The 17,975-nt window shown below is 36.5% G+C and overlaps 1 protein-coding gene across 5 annotated transcripts; it reads right to left on the bottom strand.

The window, feature by feature from the left end:
* Positions 1 to 1,631: 1,631 nt before the first annotated feature.
* LOC131306526 (glycine-rich cell wall structural protein 2-like) lies at positions 1,632 to 13,511 on the bottom strand. Of its 5 annotated transcripts, XM_058332802.1 has the most exons (10): positions 10,371 to 10,579; positions 9,214 to 9,336; positions 7,814 to 7,894; positions 7,599 to 7,687; positions 7,437 to 7,511; positions 5,636 to 5,697; positions 5,490 to 5,555; positions 3,549 to 3,758; positions 2,637 to 2,745; positions 1,632 to 2,217 (listed from the first exon to the last, which is right to left on the bottom strand). In XM_058332802.1, exons 2-9 carry the CDS (start codon positions 9,334 to 9,336, stop codon positions 2,648 to 2,650), a joined length of 804 nt encoding a protein of 267 aa, XP_058188785.1. In that variant the 5' UTR covers positions 10,371 to 10,579; the 3' UTR covers positions 1,632 to 2,217; positions 2,637 to 2,647. The 5 variants fall into 5 exon arrangements, with proteins under 5 accessions (XP_058188785.1, XP_058188784.1, XP_058188786.1 ...); XM_058332801.1 differs by lacking the exon at positions 1,632 to 2,217 and having other exon boundaries at positions 2,364 to 2,745; positions 10,371 to 13,511; XM_058332803.1 differs by lacking the exons at positions 1,632 to 2,217; positions 10,371 to 10,579 and adding an exon at positions 10,586 to 10,731 and having other exon boundaries at positions 2,364 to 2,745.
* Positions 13,512 to 17,975: the final 4,464 nt, after the last annotated feature.

Consider the following 17,975-nt stretch of genomic DNA (forward strand, 5'->3'; position numbering starts at 1 on the left):
CCTAAAGACGAAACTAAAACTCTCATAAAAAAAAAAAGAGAACTCTCACAAATATGAAAGACAAAACTCTTACAGATTAGACGACAAGTCGTTAATGTAAAGAGACACGAGAAAAACGAAAAGTATCATAGCCCTTCTCATTCCGCCCATCAAATTCAATGGAGAACAGTTCCCTTGTCTGGAAAATTCGGTGGGTATGATCAAAGACTTGACCTGAGTCTTGGGACGTCTACTTTTGCTTTGCCTTTTTGCTTTTTCAATTTTAAATAGAAGAAAAGTGGACCGAAAAAAGTCTAAAAATAACTACGAGGGTGTTCCATTTTCTTAGAAAATAAAGTTTTAGAAAAATAATAATAATTTCAAGCTCAAAAATTATATGTTTACGTAAATAATTTTACTATCAATATGGATCTTGTTTGATAGATCTCATTGAGATCTTTTAAACGGTACAAAAAAAATCAAAAAAAATATTTTTTATTTTCGTTATATTTAAATTTGAAATTACCTTCTTCTTTTTTTTAAAAAAATTTAAAAAGAAAGCAGAGCGGGACCTACAACAGATGAATTTAAGGAACTTTTTCTCTTTAAGTGACCACTTGAATAACAAAACATAGAGGACTAGACTGATCCACCACTGAGAAAACATTTTTATTTTTCTCTGGTCATTTTCAAAAGTACTTTTAGGTCGGTGGGGTAAGTTGGTCAATTGCCATCACTAAATACCCCTACCAAATGACAAGTGAAGATAATGGAAACGTCTTATGCACAAAACTATCATGTATAGTTGCTTGAGCTATCTCATAAGTGTGGAATCCATAAAAATAGCTTACCAGTAAAAGCTATCTCCCTCTATTTTATTTCCCAGTTGAAAGTGTGATTTAATTCATAGATTAATAGATTTCTTCACCGCGAGTGAGCCTTGTGATTTTGCAAATGAAAATTGTGATATAAAAAATGCATCAAAAATCATTTGGCCAAGCGCGTAAGTAAAGAAGTATTGTACATCTTCCAAATAATTTATGACAACTAGTAGGGGTGATTTGGTCCAGTTCGGTTCAGTTTTCACCAATTTTTGGGACTGAACCAGTTATTCAATTTGGGATTTAATAAAAATCGGAACCGGTCAAAATAATTCAGTCGGGTTTCCGTCCTGTTTTTCCGGTTTATTCAGTTTCAAGAGAGAGATAGAGAGAGAGCCAGAGAGAACGCAGCATCTCGTCGGCATCAACAATCAACGCCAGCACCGAGCTCCATCTCATACCAGATCTAAGTTTGGGGATTTCAAACAAAACGAAAACTGAGGTGGTTATGGCTATAGGGTTTGTTGTGGTTATATATGAATATCATTTAAGTTTGTAATAAATATAAATATTATACCGTATTATATCAATTAGATGGATGGTACAGTGGTAAGCTGAGGGGGTATAAACGTTGGGGTCTTGAGTTCGGGCCCCATGGCTTGTAATTTTTATCTAAATGTAGACATCCGGTCCGGTTTGATTCGGTCTGGTCTGTAAAATCCCAAAATCGGAAATCAAACCGGAATGATTTTTCTGAATTAATTGAAACCGAACCGGTTCAGTTTTTAAATAAAAAAAAAACATCCGGTTCTGTCCTGTTCATCCGGTTTTCGAAATTTACTTAGTGGGGAAATCAGTTTCAAAAATCTTAGGTTTCTCATTCATAATAAGAACACAGACTTGACTTCAGGGACCTTTCTGATTTGTTGGCGTGGCAGTGGCCCTTTATTTGTGCGAAATATTACTTAGAAATTGAGCATGTAATATGAAGAATTCTACAACATTCTTCACCCAAATCCTCTCGATCTCATGCATTTTACCTAAGCTAGTCTTAATTTACCGACATTGAATTCGGTGGTTGAGGCGCCCTTTTATCAACTTGATATTATGATAATATGGTCAGTGCAAAAGAAATCAAAGAATTTTAACAGGTTTTAATCTGGATTGACGTAGCGATCGCTAAATGAACCAATGAAGCTTGTTGATTTTTAGGTTCATACATGCCTCCAGTGAATTTCAAAGTTTGGCAATCCTTCATTACTTACCTACCAAAAAAGAAAAAGTTCCCCTATAACTTTGCTTACCTTTTGATTTTGCAGAGTCCTGCTTTTCATACCTTTTGAGTTTCTTCACCATTAAGATTTTACATAATTGTGGCTCATAGTTGAGCCCTTTATTGTATCGAGAGATCTATCACCTGCTCATTGAAAAAGTTTAGGGGTCAAAAAGCGAAACTACTGATTCCAAACACGCAGAACAATTTAACACGATCAACCGTAACATGAGCAGTTTTGTGAAACCTACTGATTCCAAAAAGCGAAACTGTGAGATTAGAAACAAGAATAGAAGAATGTACTGCTCTATTATTTCGACCAAAATCAGAGGAAATTGTACAACTTCGTTTTTGTCAGCCTTAAAGGAAAACTACCCTACCTTGAAGCTACAAAAACATGGCTGCCACATGCCAACCGCAGCAGTTCGCTATAACCAAAGTCCCTACGCTACAATCAAAGAAATACACTATTTTTCTCCATTTCCCCCCCTCTTTATCTTCAGAACAAGACATAATCAGCAGAGCAGGCATCCAGAACCATAGATATAAGCCAAAATCTGTACCTCACAGCCACTCAAGCAGCTGCCGGAACTGGGCCATCTGATCTGAACTCCCGACCACGCCCACGTCCACGGCCCCTGCCCCAACCAAGTCCACGGCCCCGCCCACGCCCTGCAAAAATCCATGTATCCTAACATTAGCAAGTTGGAGAGATGACATTTTTTCAAGGAACAGTGAAAGGAAGCAAAAAAGTGAGAATTCAGCCCTCCTGCAGGCTAATATAGCATACAAACAAAACAAAAATATAACCGACCCAAGAGGATAATAGGTAACTACGACACGTATCCAATTTCAATATTTACTCAAGGTATCAAACTTCTTCCTCAAAACTAGTACAAGGTTTGTAGGAGCATCTCCAATACATAGCTCATAATGTAGAATCAAAAAGTGTACTTTGCCACCTTACTTTACATTTTGAAGAGATTTAATGGGCAATACAACAGACTCCTCGAGCTTTGTTGTTCTATTAGAAAGTCTTTTGCTACCTTTATAGTTTTCTCCAATAGCGTTTTCTGTTTGAATACCAACTTACTCTTTGTTGTATGATTTCGTATTGGAAGTATATTACGCATATGTTAAATTTGAAGAGAGAGAGAGAGAGAGAGAACGAACTTGATAGGTGGTTTGGTGTTCAAAGAGTGTTGGGGTACTTATTACCTAACAAAACCTTCAACTTCTTGACATTTGAAGCATCTCGATGCTCTAACGGTTATAATCGGTGCAGGAAGCATGTCATCACTGTCATCTAATCTATTCTAAAGTCAAGAATGATGGAATTTGTGGAAGACCACCCATAACAGGATTCCCACGTCTATTTTCAGAGATTTTTTTGATTAATTATGCCTCAAGTTTTTCAACCAAATAGGAAAATATACCACTGGGATAAACAATAATGTAGGTGTATATTTACTTACACCGGGTTTGAGCAGGCAGTGCCCCTGATCCACCATAGCCGTTGTAACCACCGAAGTCTTGTTGCATGTCCCCCCCACCATATCCTCTTCCACGACCACGGTAACCACGACCTCTCCCACGACTCTGACCCCGACCTCGTCCACCGTATCCACGTCCACCGTCCCACCCACCGTCTCCATTGTACTCTACCACCCCATTGTTCATACTACCTATGGAAGAAAGATCGTAACAGTTACACTGTATAATAAGAGTCGAAGTATTTCGGCGAGAAAAGGAAATATTAACCACAAAGCAGAAATATAGCCTGGTAAAGGGTACTGAAGATTAACAAATAGAAATGCTTCTGAAACAAACATTCTCCAATCTTTAGCGAAATTTTTTTTAAGTCAACATATTCATCCAAATTAGTTCCCCCTTAAAGGGGGTCAAGAAGAGAAGGATAGGCTTAGCAAAAAAAGGGGGAAAAGGATTGGAAACAGAAATTGTGGCATTCTTAGCTCAACATGGTTGCCCTCAAGTTCAAACCCGCTAATTCAAGGTACGTGAGCAGAGTTTTAGCCAATGAACTAGTTTGAATAGCCAATTTTGAATACGCATTCTAGCTTGAACAACTTCAAGCATTCAGCAATCTTGCTGGCATCAAAGAGAAAGGGGGATAACTTATTCAACTTCAAGAAAGCAAAATGGGAGGTATGGTACAATTGTACAAATATCTTACGGGCCTTTACCTATTTTTTAATGCCACAGGTTGACAACAAAAAGCTAGTTGCTCTTGTTTATAATATTTCCTCATCTTTTATGGTACTATGGCGCACTCATATGACTATTTTCCTGCCTGCAATGTTCACATAACAAGCCTACCACCTGTACTCCATTAAGTGCAGTGCCGGTCATTGAACTCATATGAAGTTTCACCTAGAGTTGCATCTACTGAAAAATAAAATTCTAGCTCGATGAAGATTTGAATCAATTTCACCAAGTGAATATCTTGGGGCAAAATGGAAGAAAGAAAAGGAAAAAGGTCTGAAATAATCTGAACACTGATACTCGATAGCCTCAAATAGTGTTGAAGTTGAACTTCCTTTAGTTTTGCGGAAAGCAAAAATTATGGTGATTGGGCGTTACTCTAACCCTTCAAACTAAACTTACATGTAGTTAATGCTTCAAAACAGCTGTCGACGCCATCCCAAGATGAATGAAAGTTAATCCCGATGCAAGATTGGTACTCCAACATAAAGAGTGTTCAGTCTCATACAATAGTCTACCTAACAATATAAACTAACCCACCAGCCATTAATTAACTCATTAAATTCTACCACCATACAATCTCTTAAAATTCTTTCACTTAAATTGTTGTTGCCTTGTTGGGAGTTTTTATTCTCCTAGAGTACCTATAACTTCCAAAAAGTTATGGTCTATATCAATGAAAGAAACATTAGTTAAACCCCGCCCTATATACAACTAAATGTTGAAAATGAACAATTTTTTGAACCTCGAGTAGGATGACCAAAAGTTTATAGAGTTGATTATAACCTCATGATCTTTCTTTCAAAGAATCATATTGACTATTGTTTGTTCAACATTTATTTCATCAAAAATAAATTGACAATTGGATTTCTCTATGAATGGAAAAGGGGTGCTTTGTGTTAGGAATAACCACTACTGAGAGGGCAAAAATAGGGGGAAGGACAAAGGAAAAAGCGATGCACACATTAAATCAATTGATTCAAAGCTTTAAAAGATTTAATAATCCCTAATAAAAATATTTCATAGTAGTTTTCATCTTTCAATTGTAGCGTACGGAAAAGCTGGCAGCCTGGCACAGATAGAAGTGAATAATGAACAGAATTGCTTAAGACACCATAGATATTACCTCCAAAGCAGAACATAAGGAATACAACAAGGACACAAAATAAGGAACACAAAGCAGAGTTATATACCTCTACCTCTACCTCTACCCCTTCCCCTACCACCACGTCCTCTCCCACGGATATTAGGCGAGCCCTCTGATTAAACACCAAAGCGAACTAATCATAAAAGTGCCTGAATGAAATAAAATATAAGCAATTATATAACACTGCTTTACCTCCTTCATAATCATATTCATTCCATGGTTTTACTTGATCAGCTGGAATAGGTGGTTGATACCTGCATTTTAGTTAGAAGATAATATACCATTAGCAAATCAAAGCTAAGAGCAGTGTTCAAAGTGCTTGTGTTGGGCATGGAGGCCTTGAATTGGAAGTTGATCTTCTTCTTCCTACTCTACTCGGAAAAAAGGAAAACCAGAATGAATCTCCGAATTTATGCTGCTTTTCAGCTCCCCGAAGCATTTCATCACTTAGTACGGCCGTCCTTGTCTCTGGGTGCCTAGGTATCCTCTCTAAGCCTTTCCTCGTTTGAACCTTGCCCTTCATTTTAAGGCTTTAAGGCTATGTCATCATAAGGTGCTACTAAATGGAAAGGATCTTATTAAGATCCATGAATGATAAATCATAGATCGAACCACTGATTCTAAAATTGGGTGCTATGATGTAGCATTGTATCAGCTAAGCTCTCCAGTTGGAGATATGCAAACTCGAAACGCTAAAAAGGGGAAAAACAAAAACGTATTTTTTGTTTATTTCATTCTTCTTTTGTTTTTTCAGGACAAGAAATCGTTAAGTCTTTCCAGGCAAACCGAGCATATTCCCAGTTAGTGGCAGTTACGAAACGAAAATTGTGCCGAGGGAGGCCTGAAATACCCCGAACCAGAAGTTGGCCTCCAATGGGCTTGGGCAAGCTTCTGTACACCTCAAGCTGGGCTTGGTCTTGAAGATAGGATGATCTACTGAAAAACACATTCCTTAGGACCTCATTAATCCCATTCGAACAGTCTCTGATTCATTTACAACAATTAATGTGGAATGGTAAAGTGAGTTAACATGTCCATTGCTCCATTCGTGGGCAAGCAAAAGCAAACTAAAGCAGCTTGCCACAAAGAGTTGTAACAAGAAGATAAATGTATACGTACACACGCACAGACAAACAAACATACCCATATATATATACATATATATATAGGTACCATGGACACAACGAATAACACAACATCACAAGAATAATCGAAGTCCCACATAAATAATCGAAGCCGTTCAATTTGTTTAAAACATATTTTCAATAGTTCCCTTTTTTCTAAAAGTCCAACTCATTCGGATATTGGCAAGGGCTTGATCGGCTTGATCAATTCATTCAGTTTCTATCCTGTCAAATTTAGGGGCAAATACCGATCAAGCGCTTGCCGATAACCGAATGAGTTGATTTTTTACAGGAACTCTTAAAAACGTGTTCTAAACAAATCGAACGGTTCCGATCGTTTGCGTGGGACTCCAAAATGAAACCCACGCAAAACTTTTGTTAAATGTTATGTTAATTGTTGTGTCCATGGAACCGGCCATATACATATATACACATATATCTCAAACCTTCCACGGCCACACACATATATCCCCAACCTACTATGCAAGCCCACGCTAACAGCTCCCAGTAGTTAAAAATAATAATTTTCTATCACAAACCTGAATAACATAAGCTGCATTTTGTTAGAGGCTTAGAGCTGGGGCTATTGCCTTTTTAAGCACAAAGGCAAAATAGGCAATTTGGCTCGAGATGATATGCCTTACCAAATTACCAAAGCTTACTATTCTGGCAAACAAAGCCACCATATATGCCATTACCACATGAACCGAACCTAGTGGGCTCTTTATTTTTCTTTTTGGCTGATTTACCCAAAAGCAAAAAGGCAGTCTTAAGCCTCGAGTCAACAGCATACATACTTATCTCATAGAATTCTCAAGAACAACCACATGAAGCAACCAATTTACAAAAGGAATCTGAGTAAAATTTACCCCGCAGAAGACGTATCCAGCTCCTTCTTTGCCAACGTAATTGTTATCACCGACACATGGCGAGTAGTTTCCAGGCTGCAAAGTAAGAAGTCCATCAATTTGATAACCTTGAAATACGCAATGAATTAGTTCAAGAGAACAAGAAGATGTTTCGCTTCTTACGGGAGGAGGCCTTCTTCTAGCGGTTCCCACATATCAGTTATATCCGTTGAACCAATTGATGTATTCTGATGGAGATCAGCAATCCTTATCTGATACAGAAACTGAGTCTTAAGAGCATGTATAAGCAGAAGAATGCAACAAAAAAATTTGGGAAGTTGGACTGGAATATTGCAAATTTAAAAGGACACATGAATTGGCACTGATGAGTTCAGCACCTTAATCAGTTCTGCAATCATCACAGTTTTGTTGATAGCTCTGCCCATGGCCTTTAGAGCAATTTCATTAGATCCTTTCTCCTACGAAAACACAAAGCAGGTAAGATAGATAACGATTAAGATTTGAAAGACTACATGAATCAGACACAAGGGCATAGTATATCCTAATTTGTAGCAAGATCCCAAACCCCACCTTCCACCCCACCCTGCTTGCTTTTTGACTAAGCAACGCAAGGGAATTGAGTTTGCCACATCAAGGCTGAGAGACCAACTATTAACCTTCCTGGTTCGTGGTACATGCAAAATATCTTCTTTTTCTGGACAAGTGCTTGTGATGTACGAAAGGGTAAATGTTGAAAATGTCAAAAAGTTAATTGAAGTGCTGTATTATTATTTTTCAAGTGCATATCAAAGAAGCATAAATAGCATTAAGTGAAACTCTAGCAGCTCCATAAGTATAGAGCTCCAAAAGCTCGATCAGATGCAGCGTACCAACACGAAACAACGAACCACCTCTTCTAGAAAGGTGAAGAAAACTAGTGCCTCACCAGAAATCAACTACATTCTTTTACGTAACTTAGATACTAACAGTCTACCTCTAAGTCACAATTAGCAATTACCTTATCTAGATCCAATTGATCAGATACAACTCCTGTCCAAGTAGTAATTACCAAGCTGTGATCATTCCTAATCATACAATCAAAATATTTATCACACCAAAAATCACCCCCTGTGCCCATACATTCGCTGATTGGCAACTGAAATCTTTAAGAGATTTTACCTTCTTCTCTCTTCCAAAAGGATCTTTATTGTTGCGCATGTGTGATTAGGATTAAACATTTGGAGGGACATTTTTACATTCTTCATTTTTAAAAGCCTAAAGAAAAAGTTGTTTTAATCTACCTAAATAAACCTACATATTTCACACCTAAAAACTTGCTTAGAAGTAAGTCATTGAGAAACTGAGATAAATGTGAAGTTCAACTCGTAGATAACTATCTCATGAGTTTAAGTATCTTGTGTTTTCTTGGGTTTTTCACAGGAAAAAGAAAGACAACTTTAAACGCAAAAGTTGCTCACACACTTATATCTTGGATTGGAATTTTCATCATTCTCTTCCAAATCAAACAGAAGAAAAGCTGATATTTGTTCTTGTTAATCATGTTCAGCCAATCAAAAGGCAGGTGCTTGCACAAGGACAGAATATGTAGGAACTGTCATAAGAAATAGTTAAACATGTGACCATGTGTAGATATAAACCATCAAAAACAGCACAAAATACAGAAGCTCTCAAGAAACACAAATCAACCCATGCACACAATTCGTTTATAAATATGGAGAGAGAGAGAGAGAGAGAGAGAGAGAGAGAGAGAGAGAGAGAGAGAGAGAGAGAGAGAGACCTGGAGCAAAGTGGTAGCATAAGTAATGTAGTTCCTCATCCTTCCCTGAGTGGTTATACGAATCTCATTCTCGTTAATTGGCATCTCTGCCCTCGGCTTCTCTACCCTCTGATACCGATCCATCTATAAATAAGAACACACAACAGCCCAAAATCACATACTTCTCCAAAACAATCAAAAACCCAAATCACAAACGGACTTTTTTCTCCAAAAAATCAAAAACCCACATCACAAACAAACATTTTACTCCAAACACACACACCCAACACAAACACGCTTATGTCGAAGTCCTAAACCCAAAAAGAACACACTCATCTCTCCAAAAGAATAAAACAAACAAAACAACATGAGCTTTGCTACGTACACACCTTCCAAACACATCACCAATAATATGAGGTCCCACAACCTATTTTGACAATCTGAGCCATTCATTTTTGTAGCTCTAGATGCTTAAATCATTCATGCAAAAAGTCATATTGATTGGATATCGGTAAGTGTTGATTCAAACCAATTGAATAATAACATGAAGAACTTTAACGATCCATTTTTCTTAAGGAAAATGTAAAATACTAAGATTGCTACAAATGTCCGATCGACCTGATTATGGGCACAGATAATGTTCGTGCCAAGACCTACAAAATGAACGCTTTCGATAGTCAAAATGTGTAGTGGAACTCACCCTATTTGGAGAAGTGTATTTGAGATGTGAAGTAGAATTATCCAAACAACAAACACACTTTTTCTGCTAAAAATTCAAAACCCACTTACTACATCAGCAAAGTGGTCCTCACAAAATTAGTTGAATAATAACAAGGAAAATGTAAAATATTAAGATTGCTACAAATTTCTGATCAACCCGATCATCGGCATGGAAAATGTCCGTGCCAAGACCTACAAATTGAACGATTTCGATCGTCAAAATGTGTAGCGGAAGTCACCAAATTTGAGATGTGTGCAAGTAGAATTATCCAAACAACAAACACACTTTTTCTGCTAAAAATTCAAAACCCAACTACTAAGTGGTCCTCACAAAATCAGATCTGAAGCAACAGAGCCCAACCCAAAAAGAAACAAAACCCAGAAGAACTGACAAGAAACAAAACCAAGAGCATTAAAAAGAAACAAAACCCAATTGAATTAAGAAGAAGCGAAGTTACCGTGGTGAGTGGTTGAGCAAGTTGGATAGAGAAAGATATGTGGAAGGTCTGAAAACCCGCTCAGGCTCTGTGCCCGCTTTGTTGGGGCTAAGTAAGTTTTACTTGTTCTTTTCCAGTTTCCGCTCAAAGAGGCTGCCGTTGCATTGCTTCTCTGATCCATTATATATACATGAATGGATTGCAGAGATAGAAAGAGAGAGGGAAGGGGGGCTTACGATGGCGGGGGTATCGCCACGGAGACCGCCTGATTTAGCTGATCTAAGGTTGTAGTACTTGGACGACGCATGATGGTTCTTTGTTCAGTTGCCACTTCTTCAGTTATTTTTTGTTTCCCGGAAAAATTAGTGAGTTCTTTGCCACAAACCTTTTTCTCTATGGGCACTCCATTTTGTGTCTGGTGATTTATAATGTAAAAGAAAAAAAAATGTCGTTAGAGAAAAAAGAAAGTGATAAGATTAATTTCCAAAAATTATTGTCTGGTCAGTCTGCCAATATTGTTGATAAGTTGTAATATTTTAAAATGTTTAAATTCATTTTTTACCAGAAAAGTAATTTGACAACAAAGGCTATTATCAATTCTTGTCCGGTAAGGAGGAAAATAAGTACTTAAAAAATTAAGAATCGTTAACAGAACAGGGCCTCAATTTAATTCGATAATTATGATTTGAGATTGTGGCAAATGGCACAAAATCGGTGCAACAATATTGTTATTTTTTGACTTTTGACAACATTGTAGGTCAAAATTTATTTTGGCAAAGTTGTTTTGACACCCACAAATGGATTTGTTCTGCCAAATCTACAATTTTCATATATATAGACGACTATCAATATAAGATTACTTTTCTTACGCACAATTTTTTACTGTCCAATATTACTCTATGCTCAAACTTATTCTTTTTATATATTATTTTTCGTTTTCTCAAAAAAGCTTATTCTTTTTAATTCATCCTTTTCATTAAGAGAAATCTTCAAATTCATCTTTGAAGGCAAATATTGTACTCCCTCCTTGGCTTACCTCCGGTATTGTATAGTCCAGTATGCTCTAGTGTATGGCTGAGATTAAATCAGTCCATCCACATTGATATCTACGGCTATACTTTTGCCACGTGGACCAGCTTTTTTGCCACCCCAAAAGCCCTCTGTTTTGACCCCTTTGTGCCCCGCCTGTCTAATCCCGCCAAAACACACTTTCATTCCCACCAAAATGGTACCTGCACATACACATTTTCATTCCCTCCAAAAAGCTACGCTACCTTACCGTCTTCCAATTGAGAATATCTTTTTACGAAGAATACTGTGAAAATGGGTTTACGGAATCCAACTGCGTGCGTCCAAAGTGTTTTTAGACTGTCTGAATTAAAAATCAATTTTGACCGGTCAAAATTAAAAAGCAATATCAACCATTGATTGCAGAAACGAATGACTGTGATTACACAAATCTGAGAAAAACTTGTTCATGGCTCCACCATAAATAAATTTCTCTCCCTCCAATTAGATTGTTATGGGAAAAAACAGAGCAAAACACAACTGAAAAAAAACAACAAAAACTCAATACTTTCTGGGTCCACCACCATTTTAGCATGAGCCCAAGAGATGAGTGATTTGATCATCCTCATCTGTTTGCAACTTAAAGAAAAAAGAGGGATTTAAGTCATTCTTCAAGTCAGGAGGCTCCCTACTTCCCCATGCTTTAAGTCATTCTTTCTCAAGGTTCGGAGGTAATTTTTATGATCTTGCTGAAGATAACCAAAGATTTGGTCGTCCTCCAACGCGTCGACTAGTTAGCTTCATAAGCTAGCTTTGGCTTTATCCCGGAATCATCAGCTAGATTAATTTCAACTGTTTGGGTCTCATTTTATTTTCTGGTGCGATGGCAATATATAAAACAACAACAGATCTACTGATGGATGATTATGAGTAGCTTCAAAATCAATTATCCGATATTTTCCATCATCTTGCAAAGAAATAGTCATTCTTGCATTACAACCGGTCCTCGTTTCTTTTTGAGGCTTCCTCACGCATGGTTCTTGTTTTTTACTCCGGAAACCCTCTTTAAAACACACAAATCTTCTGCCTCATATCTGACCAGTTACCTTGTCCTTGTTCAAATATTCTCTTCGAATACTAAACCCAATTTCTTTGGCGTAGCTATTATACCATTCATATGCAGAAGCTTCTGATTCAAATTCAACATCAATACTCAGCATGTCATTCATTATGGCAATGAATAACAATTCTGCTATGAGTAGAGACACTGGTAGGGATTCTGGTAGAGACAATTCTAATTAATTACACTTTATACCTTTAGCTTTAAACTATTATGGTTTAGTTCTAATTCTGGAATGGTCTCGCTCTGTGATACTGGAGTTTTGCTTCTGCTAGCTGGTTTTCTAATTCTTTAAGCTTATCCTGTTCTTTTCTTATAAATCTGGTAAGAGTGGTGCTATATCTAGGTCTGTGAATATATATGGGTGTTCTTAAAAGTGTACCTATTAAGAAATTCTGGAAATGTATTTCTTCTCTTAATCTATGAATATGAATTAAAATAAGTTCTTTCTTGTTCATGTATGTAAAAGGTTTGTGATCAAATATTTGTAAATCCTACTCGGTACTTACCGCCACATGATCCAGATGAACTGTTTAAAACAACTTGAATACTGTAAAAATTATATATCATATTACCCATTGATTAATCTTTCTTTTCATTATCATTTTCTCCTTATGTGTCAAAAATTTTGTTTAGAGAAATTTCTTATTTTCCTTCTTAACCTACCTCCGAATACTACTCCCTCAACGCCACCTTTGGCAAAACGGGTACAAGACTCAAGAAGGCTTTATGGTTTAAAGGCCTGAAGTCATTACTCCTTAAAAATTTTAAATTTTAAGGTATCATGATATGAAAACTGGATTAAAATCTCTGGGTAATACAAGCATATAATTTATACAGTATATATGTCGTTTATAATCATAGGGGTGTTCCCTTTCGGGAGTCCCTAAAGAACAATAGAGAACTGAAGAGAAACTTACAATATTATTGCAAACTGCTGATTACAAAGACTCAATTGCTGAAGATTGACTCGACCAATTACAATTGCAACAAATGCTTACAGGTAGCAAGTGTTCAAGTGCTAGGAGAGTCGTGTTTTACAATCGAAAGACTCGACTCTATTTATAGACCATCCTAAAGTTACATGACTGGCAACCTAATAAGAAAAGTGATCCGGTTTTTCAAAGAGAATAGTAGATGCCGCGTGAACTCTGGCCCGCATCATCACATCTTTCAACTTTCTTTTTGAAAAAGAAGACCGTCCTTCTATTATTACAAAGACTAGTAACCAAAAGTAGCTGAACTAATTATGTCTGGCTGGTGAGAAGTAGTTGGAATAGTGAAAGCTGTCCAGCTGGTGAAGAGTGGTTGGAATAGTGAAAGTAGCTGTCTGTCAATCTTTTGCTTTCGGCAAATACTTCCAAATTACATAAAGTATCGACCCATGTGATGACAGGGTTGCTGTCTGTCATGGTGGATACCTTTCTTCTTATCTTTCCATAGTGTTGTTGAGATTATGAATGGCTTCATCATCGAAATCATAATCTTCTTCTTCTCCATTATCAGATGGAATGGATGGATCTTCCTTTGCTATCATGGTTTTTTGCTGGTCTTTCTGCTCTAAGTAATACCTGACTAATTTATCATGTCCTGTTTCAAAATGGAATTTTAATTCTGGGAGGTGATCATTAGATCTAATTTTTTGAAATAGATCTTCACATATTAATGGTGCCTTTCCGTAGTCATATAGACTATCATAATGAAATCCTTCAGCTATGGTAAAGGCAATGGAATGTCTGATCTGTTTTCTTATTGAATTTGCCTCGCAAATCCATGGGGCGTCATTATCGCAGTGATAAATGCGTCTGAGGATTGTATTGGCTGGATTGGTGTTGATGTGAATGTTGTGGTAAGCGGGAATGAGTTGTCCTGTAGACGTCCATTCTGGAAGTTTTGATTCCACTACCGCTTCTACTGCTGTACCCTGTTCTGCCATGGAATTAAGAACACAGGCTGCAATCTTTCTTCCAAATCTGTTAGTATCTTCTGGGTCATGGAATATAATTTGTTGAATATATCCAAAATCTAGAAGAGTTGCTTCTGTAATTTCTACCACTTTATCTTTGAAATTAAGATAAAAGGGTTTGAAATTCTTCATGTCTATGTTGGCCATGGGAATGCTGTAAATGAGTTGACAAGTACAGGTCATCCGTTCTAAAGGTATTTGAATGCAAGTTGGTTTGATCTCTGGGCATGGAACAACATCTTTTTCTTGTAAATAAAGGGTTTTCCAGGAAATCGTGAGACCCGGAATACATCCTTCATTCTGGTTGATCTTGATTAGCTCTGAGAATAAGAATTCCTGGAAATGAGCTCTATCTTGTCTGGCTAGATGCTGAATATTGTTGATAACATCTGGAGGAAGCTTTGAAAGAAAAGTAAATGCTTTTGGTTGTAAAAGCTCTATAGGATCATATTCCTTACTCCACTCACTCTTTTCTTCATCTTCCAGTGGGGAAGACTGCTTTCTCACTTTTACCAGTGGGGTAAAAGGGCTTCTGATCTTCTTGAGCTCCTTTTCTGATTCTAACAACTTCCTTTTGAGAGTTGTTATTTCTTCCTCAAGTCTTCTCTGGTTATTGATTAACTGTTGATTGATTTGCTCAAAATCTTGATTTTTCTTATTTAAAAGTCTAAAATTTTTAGTCATTGTTTCGCAATGATCACAAAATTTTATTTGCTGAGCAAATAGCTGGTTAGAAGGTGGTTGGTTGAAAACAAGTTTGTTTTCAAAACCTGCAATCTCAAGGGCTGCTTGAGTATTTAATCTTCTAGAAGATTCTGAAATATAAAAATTATTTCCAATGGCGCGATTTGCCCATTGATTTGCTTCTGTGAAAGTATGAAAACCTTTCCATGTCGAGGAAGGGATTCCATCAATCTGTTTTAAAACTTCTGGCCAATAGGAATAAATTCCTGGAACACGGCCTATGGCTACACAATAAAACGAAAATCTTTTGGTTGGGTTTGACCCATTTTGTTGATTAAAGAAAATATTTAAAGCATTTAAACAAGCTAAGAATCTTGGAACATCTTTGTGAGAGTCCCAAAGATTATCTAAAAGACACTTCTGTTCCTCACTGATATTATGGATGAGGTACCTGAATTTAGATCTGGATTGTTCAGGGAAAACTCTGAGAGTTACACTCCCAAAAGTTAAAAACTTCTGATCTGTTCTGGTTGAACTGGTTATGTTGCTGGAAGATGCCATCTGAAAAATCAGAAATATTAGTTCTTATCTCTCTGGATAAGTAATCTGCTAAAGTGTTTTCTTTTCCTTTAATATGTTCGAATTCTATTGTGTATCCGTTACCTGTTATTGTATCTACAAAGTTAAGCCATCTACGGGTGCTAATCTTTTTCTCATTGAGAAGCTTATGGAATTTAACAATTGCTTCACAATCTGTTCTAACTGTAAATGGTTTGAATAACCATAATTTGAAACTATTAATGGCATTAATGACTCCTAATATTTCACAATCTATACTGGCTAAATTTCCTTTTTCTTTGTATTTTCCGCTAGAGTATCTACAAATCTTTTCTGTTGATTTTGCTGAATACTTGGTAGGTTTACTGAGGAGTATTGCTCCCCATCCTTTCTCACTTGCATCTTCTTCTATTACTATGTAATCAGGTTCTAATGGTAAGTCTAACTCTGGTAGATTTTTGCAAATTTCTTTAATTCTTCTGACAAGATCAATATCTTGCTGGTTGAAATATTTTTGACCGGTCGGGGTAGTTTTGCTATACAAGGGTCCTATAATCTTACTAAGATCTCTTATATAAGGTCTAGCATAATTTAGGGTTCCTAAGAATGACTGGAGTTTTTTCCTGTCTTCTATCTTATCTGGAAATTCTAAAATTTTTTGTGCTATGTGTGGCTGCAACTGAATTTTTCCTTTTCCTATTCTTACTCCTAAATATTCTATATATTCTTTATTTAATTCCATTTTCTTTTTACTAATGATTAAACCATTATCTAAAAATAATTGAAAAACAATTCTAAGATGCCTATAATGTTCATCCTGTGTCTTACTGAAAACAAGAATATCATCAATATAAACAAGAATGAAAGAATTGTAATTTTTAAATATACTATCCATTTTTCTTTGAAAAATGCTGGGGGCTGTTTTTAAGCCAAAGGGCATGACTATCCATTCATAACATCCATGAGGACATGTGAATGTTGTCCATGGTCTGCTGGATTGATCTAGCATAATTTGCCAAAATCCTGATTTACAATCAAATTTACTAAAAATTACTGCATCTTGAATACTATTAATAAGCTGTTCCTTGCTGGGTATATCGTAACTATCTATCTGAATATTATCATTAAGGCGCTTGTAGTTTATGACCATTCGCGCTTTTCCTCTCTTAACTTCTGCATGATTTCTTACCATAAATGCTGCACTTCTGTGAGGACTGGTACTTTCTGTTATTACCTTAAGATCTAGTAGTTCTTTAATCTGTTTTTCAAATTCTTCTATATCTAAGGGACTGTATGCTATTTTCTGAGTACTGATCTTAAAATCTGGGTTTATGATTTCTAGATGTGCTAAGATCTTGGTTTTATTCCAATGTTTAATTGGATTTTCTCCTAAAATCTGGGTTTCATCTGCTAACCTGATTAATTCGTCTAACAGATCTTTATTTGTTCTTTTTCTCTTTTTGTGATCAAGAACTGATAGAGAATGTTCTATTCGACAAAAGTCTATTATATCTTGATCTATCTGGATTAACTGTTCTTCTAGCTGTTCTTCCATTAACCATTCGGATTCTGTTTCGACAGTATCATCTATGGTTTCTTCATATAAATCTAGGTGTGTGTCTGGTATGTTTCTTAATGCTTCTTCTATTTTTTCTTTTACTATCCTATTTTCTTCTGCTATTTTTTCTGTTTTGTCTATGGTTCCACCACGCTTAGCTGACAACTCTGATTCTAAAGTCTGGGCATGAAATGTTTCTACCTGTAAACTTCGTTTATGAAGCGTCACAAAGTGTTTGCTAAATGTGATGCTGCCATTCATGCTATCTATAAAGTTTAATCCTAAAATAAACTTATAGCTATGATTAATGTCGCCTATCCATACCATGGGTAGGTATGCTGCTGTTGAAGTCTGTTGGTAAACCTGATACTGCTATTCATAAGACAAGTATCATAAATAATACTGGTATTATTCATGAGGTCTGCGCGAGCTATATAACCTGGTTTAGTAAAGTATTCAACTGGGATAAGGTCACGGCTAATGTGACTCTTGCTGGCTCCTGTATCTATCATGGCTTTGGTTTCTATGATTTTTCCTGGATTCTTTCCTTGAGCTGGTAATAAGATCTCGCAATTTATTTCTATGAGACTATTTTCGCCTATTCTGTTGACCGATTCAACAATATTGCAGTAGTCTTCTATAGTTTCAGATTCTTCAACTGTTTTTAGGGGCTGGTTTTTCTCACTTAACTGATTTCTTAATCTGCTGTTTTCGATTCTATAGGTTTCTATT

Source organism: Rhododendron vialii, chromosome 11a (genome assembly GCF_030253575.1).
Source record: "Rhododendron vialii isolate Sample 1 chromosome 11a, ASM3025357v1".
Classification (NCBI taxonomy): domain Eukaryota; kingdom Viridiplantae; phylum Streptophyta; class Magnoliopsida; order Ericales; family Ericaceae; genus Rhododendron; species Rhododendron vialii.

Excerpts from the sequence above, each read along its gene's own strand:
- LOC131306526 (XM_058332802.1), bottom strand. The coding sequence starts at position 9,336 with ATGGATCGGTATCAGAGGGTAGAGAAGCCGAGGGCAGAGATGCCAATT. Across the intron at positions 7,895-9,213 it reads ATGCTACCACTTTGCTCCAG|GAGAAAGGATCTAATGAAAT; the intron begins GTCTCTCTCTCT and ends GTGTTTTCGTAG. Across the intron at positions 3,759-5,489 it reads GGGTAGAGGTAGAGGTAGAG|GTAGTATGAACAATGGGGTG; the intron begins GTATATAACTCT and ends TTTCTTCCATAG.